The sequence below is a fragment of the Scyliorhinus torazame genome, chromosome 19, assembly GCF_047496885.1.
Source record: "Scyliorhinus torazame isolate Kashiwa2021f chromosome 19, sScyTor2.1, whole genome shotgun sequence".
Classification (NCBI taxonomy): Eukaryota; Metazoa; Chordata; class Chondrichthyes; order Carcharhiniformes; family Scyliorhinidae; genus Scyliorhinus; species Scyliorhinus torazame.
The window spans coordinates 124,055,004-124,081,343 of NC_092725.1; the positions used below are offsets into that span (position 1 = coordinate 124,055,004).

The 26,340-nt window shown below is 48.9% G+C and overlaps 1 protein-coding gene across 6 annotated transcripts in view; it reads left to right on the forward strand.

Annotated features, from left to right (window-relative positions):
• The window catches only part of ppfia2 (PTPRF interacting protein alpha 2), a 645,248-nt gene that overhangs the window by 385,387 nt on the left and 233,521 nt on the right, over positions 1-26,340 (forward strand). For all 6 annotated transcript variants that reach the window (XM_072485153.1, XM_072485152.1, XM_072485156.1 and 3 more), the window contains one exon: positions 5,844-5,948. In XM_072485153.1, the coding sequence (XP_072341254.1) occupies positions 5,844-5,948 (105 nt within the window). The remainder of the gene's footprint in view (positions 1-5,843; positions 5,949-26,340) is intronic.

Below are 26,340 nucleotides of genomic sequence, written 5' to 3' on the forward strand. Positions count from 1 at the left end.
TCACGGTCAGATTAAGCCTGACTGCTGTCTTTCTGCTGACTGAATTGACTCCCATTGTCATACTCCCTGAATGTGCATTGGGGGCACTTAACTCTGGACCACTGTTGGTGGAGTGGGGGGTACGTCTTTTGTGAGGGCCACAAGAATCCAGCACGAGTTTGTAGAGTCAAACAGAAAGTAACTTTATTTGCAGCAATATGTTCAAAGTACCAGCAGTTCACTACTGGCTCCCTTTATAGCCGGTTGCACCACACTGGTCAGTCCTATTTATACAGTTGCACTGCTAATGATTGACCCGCCCCCCCTTATTGGGGGAGCTCATATTCTCAAGGATGGGCAAACCAATTGTCCCCAGCCAATAGGATCTGGGCAGGTTAGAACAGCATCGGTGTAGAGTGAGTGATAGGAATTGCATTCCAGGATATCCGTCAGTATGGGTTTCATGGGCTGTCACTGGGCGTCTCTTGGGGCCTGTAGCAGGAAGCAAGTCAAAATGAGGAGAGAGACCCACCAGAGACATTACTTGTATCATGTGTGACTTATTTTAATGGTGAAAATTTAATGTGACAATTATGCTTTCCCTAGCTACGATTACTTACCTCATTATTAGCCACTTAGTGCTCCTACATCTTCTTAATCTTCCGTGGTCTAGCGCTACATCTGGGTGCCTCCCCAGGATGCACATCAGAGGTGGAGGCAGCCTGCTGCCTTCCGTGCCTTTGATGCTCTAGGCAGTCATCCTCTGAAGTGCCTGGAGCTGGAGGGCCCCAACCGACTTACCGGTGTCACAGGTGTTGCCGTGCCACCTAGTTCCCGGTATCAGGAGGGGGGAGTCAGAAGAACTGGGGACAGCCCGCGTTTTCTTGGTCGAAGACCCCAGGATGAACTCCATGCTTCCTCCTCCCTCGGCGTGTCGCGGGCTCTTGCATGACTCAGTGGGATGGAGGGGCAGTTGGAGTGAAGCCTCTGAGACATCTGGCACCGCCAGTTCTGGAGACCCCCCATTGTCTGCACCATGGTGTCGTAGCCCTCAGCGATGATCCTCTGTGACCTCTCTGGCGCAGGCAAACCTCACCTTTGGTCACTGCTCGCTCCTCGGCCACCCCCGCGATCTCCAGGGCTCTTTCCTCATATGGGCTGAGGACTCTCAACTCGGGGAGCCCTTCTCGCCCACCGCTCTCCCACTATTCTCACTCTCCCTTTTATTTTGAGCTATCTTCTCCTGCAGGGACAAAAGTAGGACATTGTTAGCCACACGCCAGGTGCTCTATTTGTGTATCGGGCATTGAGTTACATGTTCCATATTTATGTTTTATCCCACCAAACTCTTTATTCGCTTTGCTTTCCAAGTTATTTCAAACACACCTATTTTCATTGAAATTGCTCCACTTTCTTTAGATTTGGCGGAAAAATAATCAATAATATTGGCTTTGATTGGTGTTTGAGACCTGGGTTTCTGAGCAGTTAGGCAATCTATCAGACATTGTTGTTCAGCAGTCTTCTTTTGCGGCAATCACCCGCTAACGAGTATGATTGGCCACCAAAGAAACTCAGGGTTCTGTGGGTTCTTGCATGGCTAATGAGCCCGATTCTAGAGTTGCATCTTGGACTGCACATTTGGCAGGCGTTTCCAGGAGGAGGAATAAGTCCTTGGACTCTTGATCGCTGGGATTCCTTTCTCAGGTTCCTTTCCCAGGTCTCCTCTGTCAGTTGTCCTTGAAGACTTGTGTCATTTCAGTCAGGAGCTTCCTCCAATTAGGTCTCTTCTGAGCAAGGGCCTTCCAGGCATTGATGTCTATGATACATTTCTTGAGGTAAGCCTTCAGAGTGTCTTTGAGGCATTTCCTTTGTCCTCCTCTTGTTTGGGATACTTTTTTGAGCGAGGCAAAGACGATTTGCTTTGACAGCCGGGAATCTGATACCTAAGCATATGGTCGGCTCAGTGGAGTCGTTTTCGGATGATCATGGCCTCGATGCTGGTGCCCTTGGCTCCTTCAAAGACACTGATATTACTATGCCTGTCCTTCCAGCTGATGAAGAAAATCCAGGGCCTTGGTATGGTTGTTCTTGTTAAGCCAATCTTGGTGTTTCGTGGTCTTGTAGTCGATGGTTTCTTCACAGCTTGAGATGATGTCTTCAGATCTTTCCAGTTTTCCTCCGTCTACTAGAATGGACTCTTTGGAGATTTTGGAGAAGACATTGTTGGAAGTTCACAACCATAATTGGCTCTTGAAGCTGCTCAATGATATTTTTCTGAGCTGTTCCTTCATCTTCTGATAGAGTTTGATGGACATAGAGGAACGGATGAGCTGGTGGTCTCTCCAGCCGTCATCTGCACTGGTCATTTCTTTGGTGATGAGGGTATCCTTTTGGGATAGGATGATGACAAAGTCGATCATATGCCAGTGCTTTGATCGTGGATGTCTCCAGGAAAGTCTCCAGACTAGTCTTTTTGGCAGAACAATGAATTAGTGATGATAAGTTGGTGTTCCGCGCATTTAGCCTGTTGGAGTTGCAATTCCCATCTCCTTCCTTTCTGATGGTCCTTTACAGATTTGTCCCCATGATTAAGTGTCCAGGCCTCGCAGTTTGATTGAATGCTAGGCAATGAAATTTGTCTGAGACATGGCACGCTATTACCACGGGAATGCACGACAATATTTTGTTTCTTAAATGGTCAGCAATACCGGTATACAAAAAAGATGAAACACCAACCATTAATCGACAAGGAAAAGGCACCATACCATATACACAAGTATCTTTTCACTAGAGAATATCAGTACAAATAGAAAAGTACAACAGTTCATTTGTACAAAGTAAACTAAGCACACTATATCACCCGGGGGAGGTCCTCAACAAAATGGAGGATCAAAAGAGGCTGCTGCAAATAAACATACAACTTCCAGGCATTAAAATTGAACAATCAACGGTACAATAAAGTCATCAGCAATCTGCAAAAGCATTTCTTCAACATCTTCATCAAGTTGCTCATTTGGATCAATCTGCCTCTTTCTCCCCCTCCTGCAGCTCCCAGCAGCAGACTGTCAAAAGTGGAAAGTCACACCAGAAAGCCACACTAACATAAAGCATGCCAAAGAGAAAAAGAACGTCTCCCCCCCCCCCCCCCCCCGCCCCCCCCTGCCCCTCCAGCTCCAGTAGCAAGTCCACCCTCATACATCCTCCCTTTCCTCACTCCAGATCACAGAAGCAAAAGGGGTGGCAGCAAACAAACACACTGCTTCCAGGCAACTGCTGCTGCATTCGGATCAATCTGCGTCTCTCGCCTTCTCCTGCATCTCCCAGCAGTGGACTTTGAACAGTGGACAGTCACACTGCCACAGATCTCGCCAGAAGAGAGAAAGAGCACTCCTTCTCCAGCATCAGCAGCAGCTACGAATTCAAGGCCACAGAAGCAAAAGAGGCGGCAGCAAACAATCACACAGCCTTCAGACATTTGCAGTGACCAGCACGAGCAATCAGCAAATACATCCTGTGTATCATTACATTAAGTATATCCTACTCTTAAGAATATTTTGTTTATTAAACGGTCACCCCTCCTTTGCAGTGCGGTCCACCATTGCGGAGGGTGCCCCACCCCTCGCAATTCAAAGATCCCCACCCCCTGTCGAGCACTGGGGTGGCAAGCACAGTGCCCCCAAGCTCTTTGCCTGTGAGCAAAGATGGCTTTTCACCTCCTTGACTCCCCGCAGAAGCCCTTCCAACAGGTCCACGTATTTCAGAAGGAATATCAACCGGCGCCAGCGTGACCACTTGCTGGGGAAGCCGATGAATCATGGGAAGTCGTTGAATATGGGGTCACTCCTGTTAATTTTATGGAAATAGGGCTTAAGTGGTGATAATTGCTTTCTCGCCACACTGCAGCGGAATTCCGATTTCGCCTACGGGAACGTGCCGGTTGCATCGCAAATTGTTTGCCACCTAGCACAGTTCTAGTTTTCGGCCTCTCCTGCTATTCTCTGGCCTTGTTTCGCTCAAGCGAGAAGCAACTAGGCCTGAGAATCGCGCCCTGTTAGTGACAGCAGAATCAATAAGATATGTATAGTGAGGCAGACAAGACTTCACAAAAAGAGACCCATGAATCCCTTCAGAACATTGGAAATTATGAGTGGGACACCACAAGGCATAGGAATGAAAAATATGGGAATGAATTGCAATTATTAAATTAAATGCAGTTTCACTTAACCATGAACCAATTAAATTTTCTTTATGGAGATCCAGATCTTACTCGGAAGACCACAGTTCAAAACTTAACAAAGCCGGCACTAACCTGGCAGGCTTTCTTAGCGACTGAAAGATGTAGGAAGTGGAAAAATATATTGGTTTACAAGTTGGTGCTGTTCTTTGGATATATTTAAGATCAATTTTTGGAGGGAGCTGCACCGTGAATCTTATCCCAGCAGTAGCTGACCTATGCTTAATATTGAAACTCAAGTGCAAAAAGGTAAAATATGCTATGATAGAAATTGGTATGTGTTGTGCATTTTTGACTAAAGCTAGTGAAAGGCATACAAATTTAGTAATGGGGTAACCTGTACCTAGTCCATGCAAGCATTGGTTCCCACTGCTAAAATGCCCCTTTTTCAGAAAACCTGAGTGGCTGTTTAAAATTTGCCTTAGAATATATTTCATAGAATTTACAGTGCAGAAGGAGGCTATTAGGCCCATCGAGTCTGCACCGGCTCTTGGAAAGAGCACCCCACCCCATCCCCATAACCCAGTAACCCCACCCAACACTAAGGGCAATTTTGGACACACAGGGCAATTTATCATGGCCAATCCACCTAACCTGCACATCTTTGGACTGTGGGAGGAAACCGGAGCACCCGGAGGAAACCCACGCACACACGGGGAGGATGTGCAGACAGTGACCCAAGCCGGAATCGAACCTGGGACCCTGGAGCTGTGAAGCAATTGTGCTATCCACAATGCTACCGTGGGCTAATGCATGTTCAAGGACTCTTTTGACAAAACTTTCTACCAGTAAAGGGATAGATGTCACATCTGATATGCACAGGATTCTTTAGCTACCCCAGCATCCAACAGCTAAAGGTAAGTTTTAAAGTGGAACCTTCCTTTGAAACAAGCAGGAGCAATGTATCCAAAATTCTTGTAAGCTGAAAAGTTGACATTTAAAAGGATTTCCTTTCATATGGCCTGCTAATTGTGTAAACTATGCTGTTTACTGTCTCTTTCACACTCTTTGTAATTATGATTTCTTTACTTTGCAAAATAATTCTTCAGAAAAATCGTAGAACCCTGATTAATGGTTAGGCTGCATTTTCTGCATGTCAGTTATATATCTGGAGGAGTGTGAGAATGGCACTTCTATCCGTTGCCACAATCCCACCATGACCCTGACTCATTTTGTTGGGTTTGGACTTAATTTTATTTACAAAGTGGATTTCTGGCAGAATCTCAACTCCACTTCCAACACTGTTGGGAAGCAATAGTTCCAAATGCTTGCAGTGATGGGAATCCAATGATGGATATTCCCATCCCATTTCCCTTCTTCTTGTGCTCAACTGCCTCCTACAGCTGCTGTTGGTTTGGTGGGATAAATGTACCTTTATACCTTGGCATCCAACTTGTCCTTCTGGAGATTACTTCTTCTATATTTCTTTGGAGGTAAAGGAACTTTAGCTATAAAACAAATATTCTGATGCACAAGCTGAGATTCATAAATACCTATGTCATTTAATTTATTATCCGCTTAATAGAAGATTTTAGTTTACAAAACTCTGTTTTCGGTATCATTGATGTCCCAATAAAGTATTTGTCAATTTTAATTGTTTTTTGAAGCAATTTTGTTTCATTTCTTATAGATAGCAATACAGCAAGAGCAGAAGGTATATGCACAGAAAAACGAAGAATCAACAGAATCTGAACTTCCTGAGGGAGCAGAGCAAGGTCAGAGAATTCATGGAAAGGCAAGTAACTGAAATGTGTCAAATGAAACTATTATTCTTTATCTGGTCAAGTGTGGCAGTAGTTTGATTACAGATTTTGATTGCTTTTAAACATGATAAATTCCAAATCATTTGTGTCCAGTTGCAAATTCTTGACTTCTTTACTTTCCTATTATAAGCTTTAATATATCTGCTTTTATCTGACAGTAATTACCATTCCATCTTGACTTATTTATATTCTCTATTTGCTACAATTCATTATTGAAGACATTGATCTCAAATATTTCTGAATCATTTAACTCCTCAGCCGTTGCTGTGCCACTTGGAAAACTTAGAGAACTTCCTCAGAACTAATCCCACTGCCATTATAGTTTTGTAAAAGTGCAGCAGAAACACTTCACTGGTGCTGCACTTCCGGAGAAATTACGACAATCCAATGAGTACACCTCCAAGGAAATTAGCTGGCTTAAGAACTTCTGATTTTGAGCTTAACTCTGCAGATTTTTGAGGTGAAGATTTCATGGAACTGACGTTGCCAAGTGCACATCTCTGCAAAGCAATTTCCCACTTATTGCATTACCGATAGTTTCTGCCACAATATCTTTCTTATTTTAATCTGAAAATTAAACAAAGATAGAGTGATTGTTTGCACTTTACAATTAAACAGTGCACTGAAATAGCTGTTTATTATTATGGAGGTTAGTCAGACATGAATGGTGCACTCATTTGATACTGACATTTTAGCCCCAGTTAAAAAGGACACTTTTTAAAAATTAGTTCATGGGACATGGGCATCGCAAGCTGTTCCAGTATTTATTGCCCATCCCTAATTGCCTTGAGGGGCAGTTAAGAGTCAACCACATTGCTGTGGGTCTGGAGTCACGTATAGACCAGACGATGTAAGATTGGCAGATTTCCTTCCCTAAAGGACATTAGTGAACCAGGTGGGTTTTTACGACCCAGCATCAAACATTCTGGTCATCGTCAGACTGTTAATTCCAGATTTTTATTGAATTCAAATGTCACCATCTGCAGTGGTGGGATTTGAACCTGGGACCCCAGAGTACTCTGGGTCTCTGGATTACTAATCAAGTGATAATACCACTACTCCACCCCCTCCCTCCTAAGAACTGGGGCTTGTCTGTTGTGTAGGAAACCAGTGTGCCTCTCTGAAACATTTTAACACAGGTAACTCATTGTAATCTTACTTCTGGATTTAGCGTCAATCGTTGTGCCACAAAATGCATCTTAAATCCATATAAAAAAGCCACTCCAAAAGATATATTTCAACACCCCCCTCGACTGGGCGGGTGCCAATCCAAACGAGGTGCTCAGACCCCTCGCTGGTGACGGGATTGCTGTTTGCACCCGTGCATCAGCGGGAGGATGCAAATGAATCCCAATGGGTCTTAATGACCCATTTGCAACAATTAAGCGGTCCTGGAACTCCTTTCTCCAGCCCTGGGCCAGGAATCACGTGGGCAGAGATTACCAAATATCTCAACAAACGTGAGCCTGGTGTGATGGACCTCACCGTGGGCCAAGCGGGTAACTCCTTAAGGGAGTAGCCCCCAAAGTCCATTTGAGGTCCACCATCCCTCCCCACAATGCACCACATGCCCACCCCTCCTCTACCAGATCCCCACTCCCAAACCAGGATAGCCCCCCCCCCCCAACAGACCCAGTTAAGTGGAAGGACCCCCTGGGACCTCTAAGTGAAGGAACCCCCTCACAGAGACCCCCTAACTAGAGGGAATCCCACAGAGATGTCCTAACTAAAGGAACCCTCTGACTAAAGGGATGCCCCCTGCCACAGAACCCCTGTCTGGAAGTGAGAGAGCAGTCCAGACAGCTGCAGTGAAAGAAATTACAGCTGTAACACACTCCCTGAAACTCCACCTGTCCATTCCTTGAAGGAAAACAGCTGTGACCTGTACTTAAACCTCTCAGATACATTAGCTGCAAGCTATCCATTGATTCCTAGTAGTGGTCTGTGATTGGCAGCTTCCACAAAACAGCTGCAGCCTTGATTTATTCATCTCCCTTCATGGATAAGTGACTCAAAGTGCTGAAACCCCAATGTTTACAAACATCAACCACATCAAAGAGTGGCAAGTGTATTGCACTCATACACTCCCTCCCATCCTTCCCTCCCTCCAGTCTCCAAACTCTGCCTCCTCCCTCTCCAGTCTCCAAACTCACCCCCCTCCAGTCTCCTCCCTCCCTCCAGTTGCCATACTCCCCTCTGCCCCAAATTATGGTGGGGGGAACAAGGCCCTACTGCACTAGTTGTAGGTATAAACAAAAACATAAAACTAGTGTATCACAAATATGTTTATTTCTAAAGTCAGCTCAGTTTTAGAATGTTTGAAGCTACGTAAATTTAGAAATATGGAAAATTGATGTCAAATGAATGCAATGAATGCTGTGAACATCAATTATATCAAATTACATCAGCCTTTTCAGGTCGGCTTGGACACAAATCCTGTATTCCAGGAATCCATAGATAAGTTCAACTTGGGGCCGGGGTTGGGGTTCAGTCTCTTAATCTCAGGGGGAGGGGTCGCGAGCAGGCCTTACCTTCTCTTCATTTCGGATGCCCCTTGTGTTTGGAGGCTGGCATACAGACATTGCTTCCTGTGTTCCCCATGTTGGGCTCATGCTCAAATCGCAGCTGAGCGAGTTTCCATCCTTAATATTAGCTGGAAAGAGGAGGGAGGCGGTGAATACAGAGAGTCATCACTGGGGTGACTGCAAGGTTTTTGGGTGAGATTCCATGAGAGACCAGGCTGCAAGGGCAGAATGGGGGGATTCAGGAATGACTTGCATCCCTGCTTCATGAGGAATGAAGTCCCTCTCACTGTGGGGCGCACAACTGCAGTGTGAGTAGATCCCCACACTCAGGCAACACTGAGCAAAGCTGCATCGAAACGCAAATCCACTTGTCAGGGAAGTTTTTCTGTCAGGAATTAGTGTGTTGGGCTGAGATCTGGGAGAGAGAGGGTGCCCTCAACTGGTGGAGGTCAGAGGGACAACTGTGGGGATTTGCCAGCGTGAGAGCGGAGGGTGTGAGGCTCAGTGAAGTGGCACTCGGTAAACGGGAAGCGCATGGGCGGTGCTCCCAGAGGAGTGTCAGGCTGAGGGCCATTGTTCTTTCTGGAATCCTCAGCGCTCAGGTTTGTGTTCTCTTCTTTTCAATGCACGATTCTGGAGAATCGTGGAGCCTGTCGAGTTGGTTTGTCTACTCATAGCGATTGAGCAGCAGCAGGGACAGAACCCGAACGCTGCAGAGGGGGAGACTGTGCCCGTAGCAGTTCCGGGACCAGCACCATAGGTAGTGAAATCCCAGAGGAGACATTATCGGCAAAGGGTCTTCCGACGTCGGACATCCTACCTACAGTTGTCGAAGCTTCAGTGCTGGAGAAGGCTGCGTCTGCCCCGGAGGATGATGAACCACCTTTGCCATGTCCTGCAAGAGCTGGCACCACATGGAACAGGGGCCACTTACTGCCCGTGGCCCTTCTATGTGAGCAGTTTGTTTGAGGGCAGCATCGATGTTCTGTCGCATCTCCCAGTCAGCCGCACACAAATGCATCAGGGCGGTTACAGATGCCCTTTCTGCAAGGGCTCACATGTATAGAAACTTGGACCGGAACCAGGCTATGGTAGTCACCACTGTTGTATTATATTGTATATACAAGAGTATTACTGCATACAATGGTATTACGGTAAGGCCCCTGTACTACAGGTACGAGGGTAGATCCCTGCCTGCTTGCTCCGCCCAGGAGGCGGAGTATAAATGTGTGTGCTCTCCGAACATCAGCTATTTCGTAAGCTGCTGTAGGAGGCCACACACATCTGTGTAATAAAGCCTCGGTTACTCTCTACTCTCGTCTCGTCGTAATTGATAGTGCATCAATTTATTACACAGAGATTTTACAAAGATGGATCTCTGCATCAAGCTGGATCGCCAGCAGTTGCATCCTCAAGCATACAATGCCAAAAAGGACTTCACACATTGGCTAGCTTGCTTTGAAGCATACATCGGATCTGCGACAGACCCAATCCCAGAAGCACAGAAGCTCCAGATTCTGTACACGCGGCTGAGCTCCGATATCTTTCCCTTCATCCAGGACGCGTCTACTTATGTAGAGGCCATGGCGCTACTGAAGGAGAACTACGCTCAGCAGACCAACAAGATCTACGCCAGGCACCTCCTGTCCACGCGGCACCAGCTTCCCGGTGAGTCTGTGGAAGATTTCTGGCGTGCCCTGCTCGCCCTGGTGAGAGACAGTGATTGCCAGGCCGTTTCGGCCGCTGAACACTCTAACCTGCTAATGAGAGACGCGTTCATTACGGGCATAGGGTTGGCCTACATCCGCCATCGCCTCTTAGAAGGGGCTACGCTTGACCTCACGGCGACCAAGAAACTAGCGCTCTCGCTCACAGTCACCTCATGCAATGTACAGGCGTATGCCCCCGACTGCACGGCTCATCCCTCCTGGGCATCGTGGACCCCGCCAGCGGCCACCCCATCGTGGACCCCATCAGCGACCGTGCCCAGCCAACCCCACGCCTGCGCCGCGCGGCAGCCAAGCAACCCCGGGGGACCCAAGTGCTACTTCTGCGGACAGACAAAACACCCCCGGCAGCGCTGCCCGGCGCGGAGTGTGCTCTACAAGGCCTACGGCAAGAAAAGACATTTTGCTGCTGTGTGCCAGGCCCGCTCAATCGCTGCTATTGTCCCTGCTATTGACCAGTGGGCGCCGCCATCTTCCTCGGCTCAGACCATATGCGGCCCGTGGGCGCTGCCATCTTGCTCCCCTCACAGCCCGTGGGCGCCGCCATCTTGATTGCCTCACAACCAATGGGCGGAGCCATCTTGCCTGCCTCAGGACACGTGCGGCCCGTGGGCGCCACCATCTTCCCCGCCACAGGACCCCTGCCCGTCGGGCACCTCATCGGGCCGCTCATCGCCTGCAACCGCCGCCGACCAGCTGCGCCTCGCCTCCGTCACGATTGACCAGTCCCGATCGCACAACCTCGCGACCGCGTCGACAAAGTTGAAGGTCGACGGGCCATGAGATAGAACATAGAACATAGAAAAATACAGCACAGATCAGGCCCTTCGGCCCACGATGTTGTGCCGAACCTTTGACAGACATTAATCATAGATTATCATAGAATTTACAGTGCAGAAGGAGGCCACCCGGCCCATCGAGTCTGCACCGGAACCTGGAAAGAGCACCCTACCCTAGTTCAACACCTCCACCCTATCCCCACAACCCAGCAACCCCACCCAACACTAAGGGCAATTTTGGACACTAAGGGCAATTTATCACGGCCAATCCACCTAACCTGCACATCTTTGGACTGTGTGAGGAAACCGGAGCACCCAGAGGAAACCCACGCACACACGGGGAGGACGTGCAGACTCCGCACAGACAGTGACCCAAGCCGGAATTGAACCTGGGACCCTGGAGCTGTGAAGCAATTGTGCTATCCACAATGATACCGTGCTGCCCTTAAGAACAAATTAATCTACACTATATCATTCTACCGTAATCCATGTACCTATCCAATAGCTGCTTGAAGGTCACGAATGTTTCCGACTCAACTACTTCCACAGGCAGTGCATTCCATGCCCCCACTACTGTCTGGGTAAGAACCTACCTCTGACATCCCCCTATATCTTCCACCATTCACCTCAAATTTATATCCCCTTGTAATGGTTTGTTCCACCCGGGGAAAAAGGTCTCTGACTGTTTACTCTATCTATTCCCCTGATCATCTTATAAACCTCAATCAAGTCGCCCCTCATCCTTCTCCGTCCTAATGAGAAAAGGCCTAGCACCCTCAACCTTTCCTCGTAAGACCTACTCTCCATTCCAGGCAACATCCTGGTAAATCTCCTTTGCACCTTTTCCAAAGCTTCCACATCCTTCCTAAAATGAGGCGACCAGAACTGTACACAGTACTCCAAATGTGACCTTACCAAAGTTTTGCACAGCTGCATCATCACCTCACGGCTCTTAAATTCAATCCCTCTGTTAATGAACGCTAGCACGCCATAGGCCTTCTTCACAGCTCTATCCACTTGAGTGGCAACTTTCAAAGATGTATGAACATAGACCCCAAGATCTATCTGCTCCTTCACATTGCCAAGAACTCTACCGTTAACCCTGTATTCCGCATTCATATTTGTCCTTCCAAAATGGACAACCTCACACTTTTCAGGGTTAAACTCCATCTGCCACTTCTCAGCCCAGCTCTGCATCCTATCTATGTCTCTTTGCAGCCGACAACAGCCCTCCTTACTATCCACAACTCTACCAATCTTCGTATTGTCTGCAAATTTACTGACCCACCCTTCAACTCCCTCATCCAAGTCATTAATGAAAATCACAAACAGCAGAGGAGCCAGAACTGATCCCTGCGGTACGCCACTGGTAACTGGGCTCCAGGCTGAATATTTGTCATCCACCACTACTATCTGACTTCTATCGGTTGGCCAGTTTGTTATCCAACTGCCCAAATTTCCCACTATCGCATGCCTCCTTACTTTCTGCATAAGCCTATCATGGGGAACCTTATCAAATGCCTTACTAAAATCCATGTACACTACATCCACTGCTTCACCTTCATCCACATGCTTGGTCACCTCCTCAAAGAATTCAATAAGACTTGTGAGGCAAGACCTACCCCTCACAAATCCGTGCTGACTATCCCTAATCAAGCAGTGTCTTTCCAGATGCTCAGAAATCCTATCCTTCAGTACCCTTTCCATTACTTTGCCTACCACTGAAGTAAGACTAACTGGCCTGTAATTCCCAGGGTTATCCCTAGTCCCTTTTTCGAATAGGGGCACGACATTCGCCACTCTCCAATCCCCTGGTACCACCCCTGTTCACAGTGAGGACGAAAAGATCATTGCCAACAGCACTGCAATTTTATCTCTTGCTTCCCATAGAATCCTTGGATATATCCCGTCAGGCCCGGGGGACTTGTCTATCCTCAAGTTTTTAAAAATGCCCAACACATCTTCCTTCATAACAAGTATTTCCTCGAGCTTACCAGTCTGTTTCACACTGTCCTCTCCAACAATATGGCCCCTCTCATTTGTAAATACAGAAGAAAGGTACTCGTTCAAGACCTCTCCTATCTCTTCAGACTCAATACACAATCTCCCACGACTGTCCTTGATCGGACCTACCCTCGCTCTAGTCATTCTCATATTTCTCACATATGTGTAAAAGGCCTTGGGGTTTTCCTTGATCCTACCCGCCAAAGATTGTTCATGCCCTCTCTTAGCTCTCCTAATCCCTTTCTTCTGTTCCCTTCTGGATATGCTGCCTTCTGGACTCCGGGAGCAGTGAGAGCTTCAGCCACCCCGATACAGTAAGGCGCTGCTCCCTCGCGGTACACCCCATTAACCAAAGAATCTCCCTGGCCTCCGGATCCCACTCCGTGGCGATCCGGGGGTACTGCATCGCCACCCTCACCATCCAGGGCATAGAGTTCAGTGGCTTCCGGCTCTACGTCCTCCCCAACCTCTGCGCTGCCTTGCTACTCGGCCTGGACTTCCAGTGCAACCTCCAGAGCCTAACCCTGAAATTTGGCGGGCCCCTACCATCCCTTACTGTGTGCGGCCTCACGACCCTTAAGGTCGACCCGCCTTCTCTGTTTGCAAACCTCACCCCGGATTGCGAACCCGTCACCGCCAGGATCAGACGGTACAGCGCCCAGGACAGGACCTTCATCAGGTCTGAGGTCCAGCGGCTGCTGCGGGAAGGTATCATCGAGGCCAGCAACAGCCCCTGGAGAGCCCAAGTGGTAGTGGTAAAAACGGGGGAGAAAAACAGGATGGTCGTTGACTACAGTCAGACCATCAATCGGTACACGCAGCTCAATGCGTATCCCCTCCGACGCATATCTGATATAGAACATAGAACATAACAGCGCAGTACAGGCCCTTCGGCCCTCGATGTTGCGCCGACCTGTGAAACCACTCTAAAGCCCATCTACACTATTCCCTTATCGTCCATATGTCTATCCAATGACTATTTGAATGCCCTTAGTGTTGGCGAGTCCACTACCGTTGCAGGCTGGGCATTCCATGCCCTTACTACTCTCTGAGTAAAGAGCCTACCTCTGACATCGGTCTTATATCTATCTCCCCTCAATTTAAAGCTATGTCCCCTCGTGCTAGACATCACCATCCGAGGAAAAAGGCTCTCACTGTCCATCCTATCCAATCCTCTGATCATCTTGTCTGCCTCAATTAAGTCACCTCTTAACCTTCTTCTCTCTAACGAAAACAGCCTCAAGTCCCTCAGCCTTTCCTCATAAGATCTTCTCTCCGGACCAGGCAACATCCTGGTAAATCTCCTCTGCACCCTTTCCAATGCTTCCACATCCTTCCTATAATGCGGCGGCCAGAACTGCAAGCAATACTCCAAATGCGGCCGCAGCAGAGTTTTGTACAGCTGCAACATGACCTCATGGCTCCGAAACTCAATCCCTCTACCAATAAAAGCTAACACACCGTACGCCTTCCTAACAACCCTCTCAACCTGGGTGGCAACTTTCAGGGATCTATGTACATGGACACCAAGATCCCTCTGCTCATTCACACTGCCAAGAATCTTACCATTAGACCAGTACTCTGTCTTCCTGTTATTCCTTCCAAAATGAATCACCTCACACTTTTCTGCATTAAACTCCATTTGCCACCTCTCAGCCCAGCGCTGCAGTTTATCTATGTCCCTGTGTAACTTGTAACACCCTTCCGCACTGTCCACAACTCCACCGACGTTAGTGTCATCTGCAAATTTATTTACCCATCCTTCTACGCCCTCCTCCAGGTCATTTGTAAAAATGGCAAACAGCAGTGGCCCCAAAGCAGATCCTTGTGGTACACCACTAGTAACTGGACTCCAGTCTGAACATTTCCCATCAACCACCACCCTTTGTCTTCTTCCAGCTTTCCAATTTCTGATCCAAACTGCTAAATCACCCTGAATCCCATGCCTCCTTAATTTCTGTAGTAGCCTACCGTGGGGAATCTTATCAAACGCTTTACTGAAATCCATATACACCACATCAACTGCTTTACCCTTATCCACCTGTTTGGTCACCTTCTCAAAGAACTCAATAAGGTTTGTGAGGCATGACCTACCCTTCACAAAAACGTTTTGAATATCTCTAATCAAATTATTCCTTTCCAGATGACTATACATCCTGTCTCTCATAAACCTTTCCAAGATTTTTGCCCACAACAGAAGTCAGGCTCACTGGTCTATAGTTACCTGGGTTGTCTCTACTCCCCTTCTTGAACAAGGGGACAACATTTGCTATCCTCCAGTATTCTGGCACTATTCCTGCAGACAAAGATGACTTAAAGATCAAAACCAAAGGCTCAGCAATCTCCTCCCTAGCTTCCCAGAGAATCCTAGGATAAATCCCATTAGGGTTATCCTTGATCCTACCTGCCAAAGACTTCCCATGTCCCCTCCTGGCTCTTCGTAGCTCTCTCTTTAGGTCCTTCCTAGCTAACTTGTAACTCTTGAGCGCCCGAACTGAACCTTCATGTCTCATCTTTACATAAGCCTCCTTCTTCCTCTTGACAAGTGTTTCGGCTGCTTTAGTAAACCACGGTTCCCTTGCTCGACCACTTCCTCCCTGCCTGACAGGTACATACTTATCAAGGACACGCAGTAGCTGTTCCTTGAACAAGCTCCACATTTCCATTGTGCCCATCCCCTGCAGTTTTCCTCTCCATCCGATGCATCCTAAGTCTTGCATCATAATTGCCTTTCCCCCAGATATAACTCTTGCCCTGCGATATATACCTGTCCCTTTCCATCACTAAAGTAAACGTAATAAAATTGTGGTATCTATCACCAAAGTGCTCACCTACCTCCAAACCTGACACCTGTCCTGGTTCATTACCCAGTACCAAATCCAATATGGCCTCGCCTCTCGTTGGCCTATCTACATACTGTGTCAGGAAACCCTCCTGCATACATTGGACAAAAATGGACCCATCTAAAGTATTCGAACTACAGCGTTTCCAGTCAATATTTGGAAAGTTAAAGTCCCCCATAACAACTACCCTGTTGCTTTCGCTCCTATCCAGAATCATCTTTGCATCCTTTCCTCTACATCTCTGGCACTTTTTGGAGGCCTATTCAAAACCCCTAACAGGGTGACCTCTCCTTTCCTGTTCTAACAGCCCATACTACCTCAGTAGACGAGCACTCATCAAACGTCCTTTCTGCCACCTTAATACTGTCCTTGACTAACAATGCCACCCCTCCCCCTCTTTTACCTCCTTCCCTGAGCTTACTGAAATATCTAAACCCCGGCACCTGCAGCAACCATTCCTATCCCTGCTCTATCCATGACTCCGAAATGGCCACAACATCGAAGTCCCAGGTACCAACCCATGCCGCAAGTTCACCCACCTTATTCCGGATGCTCCTGGCATTGAAGAAGACACACTTTAAACCACCTTCCTGCCTGCCGGTACACTCCTGCAACTTTGAAACCTTACTCATGACCTCACTACTCTCAATCTCCTGCATACTAGAGCTACAATTCAGGTTCCCAAGCCCCTGCTGAACTAGTTTAAACCCACCCGAAGAGCGTTAGCAAATTTCCCCTCCAGGATATTGGTACCTCTCTGGTCCAGTTGTAGACTATCCCGTTTGTAGAGGTCCCACCGCCCTCAGAATTAGCCCCAATTAACCAGAAATCTGAAACCCTCCCTCCTGCACCATCCCTGTAGCCACGTGTTCAACTCCTCTCTCTCCCTATTCGTCGTCTCGCTGTCACGTGGCACGGGTAACAACCCAGAGATAATAACTCTGTTTGTCCTAAATCTAAGTTTCCACCCTAGCTCCCTGAATTACTGCCTTACATCCCTATCCGTTTTCCTACCTATGTCGTTGGTACCTATGTGGACCACGACTTGGGGCTGCTCCCCCTCCCCCTTAAGGATCCCGAAAACACGATCTGAGACATTCACGCACCCTGGCACCTGGGAGGCAACACACCAACCGCGCGTCTTTCTCGTTCCCACAGAATCTCCTATCTATCCCCCTAACTATGGAGTCTCCAATGACTAATGCTCTACTCTTCTCCCCCTTCCCTTCTGAGCAACAGGGACAGACCCTGTGCCAGAGACCGTACCCCATGGCTTACCCCTGGTAAGTCCCCCCCCCAACAGTATCCAAAGCGGTATACTTGTTACTAAGGGGAACGACCACAGGGGATCCCTGTACTGACTGCTTCCTCCCAGCCCCTCTCACCATCACCCATCTATCTTTATTCTTCGCTGTAACTACATCCCTGAAGCTTCTATCTATGACCACCTCTGCCTCCCGAATGATCCACAGTTCATCCAGCTCCAGCTGCAGTTCCCTAACGCGGTTTCTGAGGAACTGGAGATGGGTGCACTTCCCACAGATGAAATCAGCAGGGGCACTGACGGCGTCCCTCGCCTCAAACATTCTGCAGGAGGAACATTGCACTACCTTCCCTGCCATCCCCTCTAGATAAAAAAAGAAAGAAAGAGCTTACCTGTTATTCACTCCCCTTCTCAGCAAGCACTCACTCAGCAACCTCTGCACCCCACACGATAACACCTGAGGGAAAATAACTCACTTCATAAATGACTTCATGGTTCAACTTCTACCTGCCCTCGAGCCTTCCTCTTGATCTTTATAGCAGTTGGTTGTTTTTTTTGGTGAGAGGAGGGGGTAGGGAGGGAAACACTGAAGAAGTGTTTCGGGTTTAAGTGTCATTTGACAACAGCTCCTCCACTAACCACCTAGGGTGAGCACAACAGACGTATGCAAATTGCCCCTGCAACAGCCAATCAGCAGCTCCGCTCTACTGCCCTCGGCTGGATGGTCAATCAGATTGCACAGTACCGGGTCTTCTCGACAGTGGACCTGAAATCTGCCTACCACCAGCTCCCCATTCGCAAGGCGGACCACCCGTACTCCGCGTTTGAAGTGGACGGCCGCCTTTACCATTTCCTTAGGGTTCCCTTCAGCGTCACTAACGGGGTCTCAGTCTTCCAACGGTAGATGAACAGAATGGATGACCGGTACGCTCTGCGGGCCACTTTCCCGTACCTGGATAACGTCACCATCTGCGGCCACGACCAGCAGGACCACGACGCTAACTTTTCCAAATTTCTCCACACCGCCAAACTCCTCAACCTAACCTACAACACGGAGAAGTGTGTGTTCAGCACGAACCGATTAGCCATCCTCGGCTACGTGGTTCAGAACGGAGTTCTAGGGCCCGACCCCGATCGCATGCGCCGCCTCATGGATCTCCCCCTTCCCCACTGCCCCAACGCCCTCAAACGATGCCTGCGGTTCTTTTCGTACTATTCCCAGTGGGTCCCTAACTATGCGGACAAGGCCCGCCCACTCAGCCACTCCACCGGTTTCCCACTGATGGCCGAGGCTCACCAGGCCTTCAACCTTATCAAGGCCGACATCGCCAAGGCCGCGATGCACGCGGTCAACGAGACGCTCCCCTTCCAAGTCGAGAGAGATGCATCAGATGTCGCTCTGGCCGCCATCCTCAACCAGGCAGGCAGGCCCATGGCATTCTTTTCCCGCACCCTCCATGCCTCCGACATTCGGCACTCCTCCGTCGAAAAGGAGGTCCAAGCTATCGTTGAAGCTGTGCGGCACTGGAGGCATTACCTGGCCGGCAGGAGATTCACTCTCCTCACAGACCAGCGGTCGGTTGCCTTCATGTAAGATCAAAAATGATAAGATCTTACGGTGGAGGATCGAGCTCCCCACCTTTAATTACGAGATTTTGTATCGCCCTGGTAAGCTCAACGAGCCCCCCGATGCCCTGTCCCAAGGTACATGTGCCAGCGCACAAGTGGACCGACTCCAGACCCTGCACGACGATCTCTGTCACCCAGGGGTCACCACTTTTATCACTTCATTAAGGCCCGCAATCTGCCCTACTCCATCGAGGAAGTCAGGGCTGTCACCAGAGACTGCCAGGTCTGCGCGGAGTGCAAACCGCACTTCTACCGGCCAGACCATGCGCACCTGGTGAAGGCCTTCCGCCCCTTTGGACGCCTCAGCATGGACTTCAAAGGGCCCCTCCCCTCCACCGAACGCAACACGTATTTTCTCAATGTGGTCGACGAATATTCCAGATTCCCCTTTGCCATCCCATGCCCCGATATGATGTCTGCCACCGTCATCAAAGCCCTCAACACCATCTTCGCTCTGTTCGGTTTCCCCGCCTACGTCCACAGCGACCGGGGATCCTCATTTATGAGCAATGAGCTGTGCCAGTACCTGCTCAACAGGGGCATTGCCTCGAGCAGGACGACCAGCTACAACACCCGGGGAAATGGGCAGGTGGAGCGGGAGAATGGGACGGTCTGAAGGCTGTCTAGCTGGCCCTGCGGTCCAGAAATCTCCCGGCCTCCCGCTGGCAGGAGGTCCTCCCCAACGCACTTCATTCCATTAGGTCGCTCCTGTGCACGGCGACTAACGAAACTCCCCATGAATGCCTCTTTGCCTTCCCCAGGACAACTTGGCTGGCAGCTCCAGGACCCGTTCTCCTTCGCAAGCACGTGCGGCTCCACAAGGCGGACCTGTTGGTTGAGAAGGTACAGTTACTCCACGCAAACCCGCAGTACGCCTACGTAGCGTACCCCGACGGCCCGCAAGACACAGTCTCCCTCAGGGACCTGGCACCAGCAGGGTCCCCACACAACCCTCCCCTCTGCCCCGGCGTCACCCTCCCTTCCCCCAGCGCACCCCACCACAGCCCCCGCTCCAGGACAATCCGTCCTCCCCTTGGTCCCACCCGGGGATGAAGAGGATGTCGACACGCTCCCAGAGTCACCGACGACCGAACTGACGCCTGACTCGCCACCAGCACTGCGGCGCTCTCAACGACGGATCAAGGCGCCCGACCGTCTAAATTTGTAACCTTTTCTGAAATGTTAATGACAACCTGTATGTAAATATTTTTCCACCACCCCCACTGGACTCATTTTTAACAGGGGGTGAATGTGGTAGTCACCACTGTTGTATTATATTGTACATACTGCACTGCATACGAGGGTATTACGGTAAGACCCCTGTACTACAGGTACGGGGGTATATCGCTGCCTGCTGGCTCCGCCCAGTAGGCGGAGTATAAATGTCATCCTCCCCGTGTGTGCGTGGGTTTCCTCCGGGTGCTCCGGTTTCCTCCCACAGTCCAAAGATGTGCGGGTTAGGTGGATTGGCCATGATAAATTGCCCTTAGTGTCCAAAATTGCCCTTAGTGTTGGGTGGGGTTACTGGGTTATGGGGATAGGGTGGCGGTGTTGACCTTGGGTAGGGTGCTCTTTCCAAGAGCCGGTGCAGACTCGATGGGCCGAATGGCCTCCTTCTGCACTGTAAATTCTATGTGTGTGCTCTCCCAACTGCATCCATTTCGGCAGCAGCTGTAGGAGGCCACACATCTCAGTGTAATAAAGACTCGATTACTCTCTACTCTCGTCTCGTCGTAATTGATCGTGCATCACAGGCAAGCCAGAACACCAGGGCGTTGGGCTTTGCCCACTTAGTAGGCATGCCCCAGATACAGAGTGTGATAGACTGCACCCATGTGGTCCTGCAGCCTCCATGACATCATGCAGCACCATTCATGAATCACAAGGGATTCTACTCCCTCAATGTCCAACTCGTTTGTGACCACATAATGCATATAATGCAGGTGTATGCCTGTTTCCTGAGGAGTGTCCATGACAGTTACATCTTGGAGCACTCACAGATCCCAGACGTATTTGAGGGAGAGCAGCGGCTGGAGGGATGGCTCCTCGGAGTCAGGGGATACCCACTCAGGAGATGGCCGATGACGCCAGTGAAGAGCCCACAAAACACCTGTGGAGACTTGCTACAACGGGTTTCATGTTTCAACATGTGTGCTGGTCGAACAGGTGATTGGACTGCTCAAGGTGCGGTTCTACTGCTTGGACCAATACGTTGGTTCCCTGAAATACAACCCCCAGAGGGTGTCTGCATTATTGTGGTCTGCTGTGCTCTCCACAACTTGGCGCCACAGAAGAGAGACCAGCTGGACCAGGAGGAGATGGAGGAGCACCTCATCTCCTCGGATGAGGAGGAGTACGAGGAGGGCCTTGAGGAGTTACCCGCAGAGGAGGGCCCTAGCCAGCCTACATGGGCCAACAAGCTAGGGGCGTCTGCATAGCTCTCAGTTTGGGGACGAACAGGACTAGGGAGCAACAAGCTGCAATTAACACAGTTTCTCTCCCCACATGTGCTGTCAGACCTGCTGAGTATTTCCAGCTTTTTTGTCTTAAAAACATTTTTTTTAGAGCACCCAATTCATTTTTTCCAATTAAGGGGCAATTTAGCATGGCCAATCCACCTAGCTTGCATATTTTTGGGTTGTGGGTGCAAAACCCACGCAAACACGGGGAGAATATGCAAACTCTACACAGTGACCCAGAGCCGGGATCGAACCTGGGACCTCAGCGCCACCGTGCACCTAGCATTTTTGTCTTTTTGACCACACTTAGTATGAGGTGTGGACAAATTGTTACTAAAAGCTGGATTGAATCTGCTCGAATTTAATTCCCTTAGAACAATTTAAGTTGACAAAGTGAGAAGACTTGTTTCTGTACTAGATTCAAATCTGGAGAGAAAGGGATAGATTAGTAATCTATTGTAATATTTACCGTGAAAACCAAATTGTTTTGAATTAAAAAACACTTGGAATCTAACTTCAACTTTTGTCATATCAAGATTCAGGGCATGGATGGTTGAAGTTGTTCATCTGCTATTTCACAAACAGCAGGATAGAAATTGCCAGCTGAAAGCTGCTGGATATCGTTGTGGCCGGTTTATATTTTCAAACTGTATTTTGAATGTGCCAGTGCAGATTTTCAACATATTGTCATGTCCAATGAAGGTACATCATATTAGCAACTTTAAACATGGATTGTATCCTAAACAGGCTACTAAAATGGCTGCAAAGTGTCAGGTGACTTTTGCAATTTCTGCATCAACAAAGGATTGACTTGTTGACTGAGTGGTCACATGAGAACGTGATGATGCAGCTACAAAAAAGAGATCTTGTGACGGGAATGCAGGAATTACCCCCGGGAGCGCGGGTAGAACACAAGTGTTCAAGTAGCTGTTGAGCTAATGAATAAATTATCTTGTTGAAAGTCCTTGCTGTCAGTGATTCAGGGAACCCATAACATCTATGTAACGCATGTCTGAAATGTCTCTGGAAAGTTCCCAAGAGCAAATACGTTTCTCAGTACCAGCTCAATCGAAGCGACATACTACTCCAGAAAACCACCTCAGCTCCTTTTTCAGAGTGAAAACATCATCTTCAGTGGGCCCACAATGACTGTTTTTCCTACGACAAGCCAAACATGTGAATTATGAACAATTCTTTCCTTTACAACTTGTAAAGAGCACTATTTTCTTGAACTCTATCTTTCTCATGAGGGTGTGTGTGTGTTTGTGTGTGTGTAACGGAACTTTTAGACTCCCAGAGTGAATGCGTGAATAAATAATTCTATTTATTTAAACCCACTAATATTTGCTGTTTTATTTTAATTGATTGCACACACTCGGGGGCAAGGAAACACATATGTCTTCTTTTTTACAATCGTAAAAGCTACTCGACGAAAGCTGCAGACCAATCAGAGGCTGGTAGCTCTATTGAAAGGTGGCACCAGTTTGGAGATGATGGCTGTTCCACCCACCCAAGTCCCGGAAATCATTGCTGGTGATCGCGGGGATGGTCGTCGGCAAAAATGAAAGGCGGTAGCTTTCACTGGCACTCCCTTCCTGATACAAGGCCCCACAGTCAGGCACTGAATGCCTTTGGACATAGGGCACACCATCCTGGAAGTCCATTAGCACTCTTGCACGGGTTTGCTTTTTGTGTTTCTTACATAGCAAGCCACCTTGTCTGCCACTGAGTAAATGCCAACCAACGGTAGCTTGCCACCCAAACATTGATTCTGTCTACACCTCCCGCTGCCTCATGAAGGCAGACAGCATTATCAGAGACCCCTCCCACCCAGGCATTGCCTTCTTCCAGACCCTTCCATCAGGCAGAAGGTACAGAAGTCTGAAGACCCGCACATCCGGACATAGGAACAGCTTCTTCCCCACAGCTACAAAACTACTCAACGACTCCCCCTCGGACTGATCTGTTCTCTGTAAGAACACTATTCATGATGCCCTATGCTGCTCCTGCTCATGTATTTGCTTTGTTTGGCCCCTTGTTCCACACTGTAACCAATCACTGTTTGTCGATGTACCATTTGTCAATGTTCTCTGTTGATTATTTTCTTTGTCTACTATGTACGTACTGTGTTCGTTCCCTCGGCCGCAGAAAAATACTTTGCACTGTACTTCAGTACAGAGAACATAGAACAGTACAGCACAGTACAGGCCCTTCAGCCCACGATGTTGTGCCAGCCATTTATCCATTTCTAAAATCAACCTAACCTACACCCCTTCGATTTACTGCTGTCCATGTGCCTATCTAAGAGTCGCTTAAATGTCCCTAATGACTCTGACTCCATCACCTATGCTGGCAGTGCATTACACACACCCACCACTCTCTGTGTAAAGAACCTACCTCTGACACCTCCCCTATACCTTCCTCCAATCATCTTAAAATTATGTCCCCTCATGACAGCCATTTCCACCCTGGGGAAATGTATCTGGCTATCCACTCTATCCATTCCTCTCATCACCTTGTACACTTCTATCAAGTCACCTCTCTGTCTTCTTCACACCAGTGAGAAAAGCCCTAGCTCCCTCAACCTTTCTTCACAAGACATGCCCTCCAGTCCAGGTAGTATCCTGGTAAATCTCCTCTGTACCCTCTCCAAACCATCCACATCCTTCCTATAATGAGGCGACCAGAACGGGACACAATGGGCGCGATTCTCCACTCCCAAGCTGGTTGGGAGAATCGCCTGGGTCGCCAAAATGGTGATTCTCCGGCACCCCCGCTATTCTGAGGCCCGGATGGGCCGAACGGCCAGGCCAAAACGGCGGGTTCCCCCCGGCACCGTCCACGCCTGATCGCTGCAGTCGTGGGCGGTGTGTGAACGCTGGGGGGGCGGCCTGTGGGGGAGCGAGGGGGGATCCTGCATCGGGCTTTACCTGGAATGTGGGGTGGCCCGCGATCGGTGCCCACCGATCGTCGGGCCGTCCTCTCTGAAGGAGGACCTCCTTCCTTCCACGGCCCCGCAAGATCCGTCCCCCATCTTCTTGCGGGGCGGACTTAGAGAGGACAGCAACCGTGCATGCGCGGATGACGCCCGTTAGGCGGCACCGGCCGCGTCATCTATGCGCCGCCGCTTTTACGCGGGCGACAAGGCCTGGCGCGTGTAGATGACGCGGCCCCGATCCTGGCCCATTGTCAGGGCCTGAATCGGTCACGACTGGGGCCGTTCCGCGCCGTCGTGAACCTCGACGGCGTTCACGACGGCGCGGCCGCTTCGGCGTGGGAGTGGAGAATCCCGCCCAATATTCCAAGTGTGATCTAACTAGAGTTTTATAAAGCTGCAGCAAACCGCGCGGCTCTTAAACTCAATCCCCCTGTTAATGAAAGCCAACACACCATACGCCTTCTTAACAACCCTATCAACCTAGGTGGCAACTTCGAGGGATCTATGTACGTGGACCCCAAGATCCCTCTGTTCCTCCACACTTCCAAGAATCCTGCCTTTAACCCTGTATTCAGCATTCAAATTCAACCTTCCAAAATTAATCACTTCACATTTATAAGGTTGAACTCCATCTGCCACTTCTCAGCCCAGTTCTGCATCCTGTCAATGTCCTGTTGTAACCTGCAACAACCCTCAACACTATCTACAACTCCACTAACCTTTGTGTCATTGGCAAACTTACTAACCCACCCTTCCACTTCCTCATCCAAGTCATTTGTAAAAACCACAAAGAGCAAAGGTCCCAGAACAGATCCTTGCGGGACACCACTGGTCAGCGACCTCCAGGCGGAAGGACCTTCCATCCACCACCACTCACTGTCTTCTTTCGGCCAGCCAATTCTGTATCCAGGCAGCCAGATTTCCCTGTATCCCATGCCCCCTAACTTTCTGAATGAGCCTACCATGGAGAACCTTATCAAATGCCTTACTGAAATCCATAGACACCACATCCACTGCCCGACCTTCATCAATGTGTCTCATCACATCCTCAAAGAATTCAATGAGGCTTGTGAGGCATGACCTGCCCCTCACAAAGCCATGCTGACTATCTTTAACCAAACTATGTTTTTCTAAATAATCATAAATCCTATCTCTCAGAATCCTTTCCAATATTTTTCTCACTACAAGACATAAGACTGATGGGTCTGTAATTCCCAGGGATTTCCCTATTCCCTTTCTTGAATAGGGGAACAACATTCGCCTCCCTCCAATCATCCGGTACTATTACAGAGGAGAGTGAGGACGCAAAGATCATCGCTAACGGCGCAGCAATCTCCTCACTCGCTTCCCGTAGTGACCTTGGGTCTATCCCGTCAGGCCCAGGGGACTTATCTATCCTGATGCTTTTCAAAATTTCCAGCACATCTTCCTTCTTAATATCAACCTGTTCGAGTCTATTAACCTGGTTCACACTGTTCTCATGGGCAACAAGGACCCTCTCTCTCGTGAATACTGGAGCAAAGTATTCATTTAGGGCTTTCCCCATCTCTTCAGACTCTAGGCACAAGTTCCCTCCACTATCCCTGATCGGCCCTACTGTCACTCTGATCATCCTCTTATTTCTCACATACGTGTAGAACGCCTTGGGGTTTTCCCTAATCCTTACTGCCAGGGCTTTTTCATGCCCCCATCTCGCTCTCCTCAGTCCATTTTTTTTTAACAAACAATTTTATTGAGGTATTTTTTTGGCATTGTAAACAGTTACAGCTAACAGAAATGTGCAAACGTCAATATAAAACCATCAATATAAAACCATTACTTCCAACAAACCATACTGCACATGCCCACTCCTCTCCCCTAGACACTACCCGCCTATTTATCCCTCCTACTCTACCCTAATCTCCCCCTCCCTCCCCTCTTCCTTTCAAGCATTGCCTGCTTCACCCGTGGGGATTTTCCCGCCCAGACAAAGCTCATGATGATTTTGCCAGTCCTTTTGAAGAAGGACCATGGGATAAAGATCGGGAGGCACTGGAAGATGAACAGAAATCTAGGGAGGATTGTCATCTTGACAGTCTGCACCCTCCCCGCCAGTGACTTCGGGAGTGCATCCCATCTCCGAAACTCCCTCTTCATTTGTTCCACCACCCTAGTCAAATTTAACTTATGCAACCTGCCCCAGTCTCGTGCCTCTTG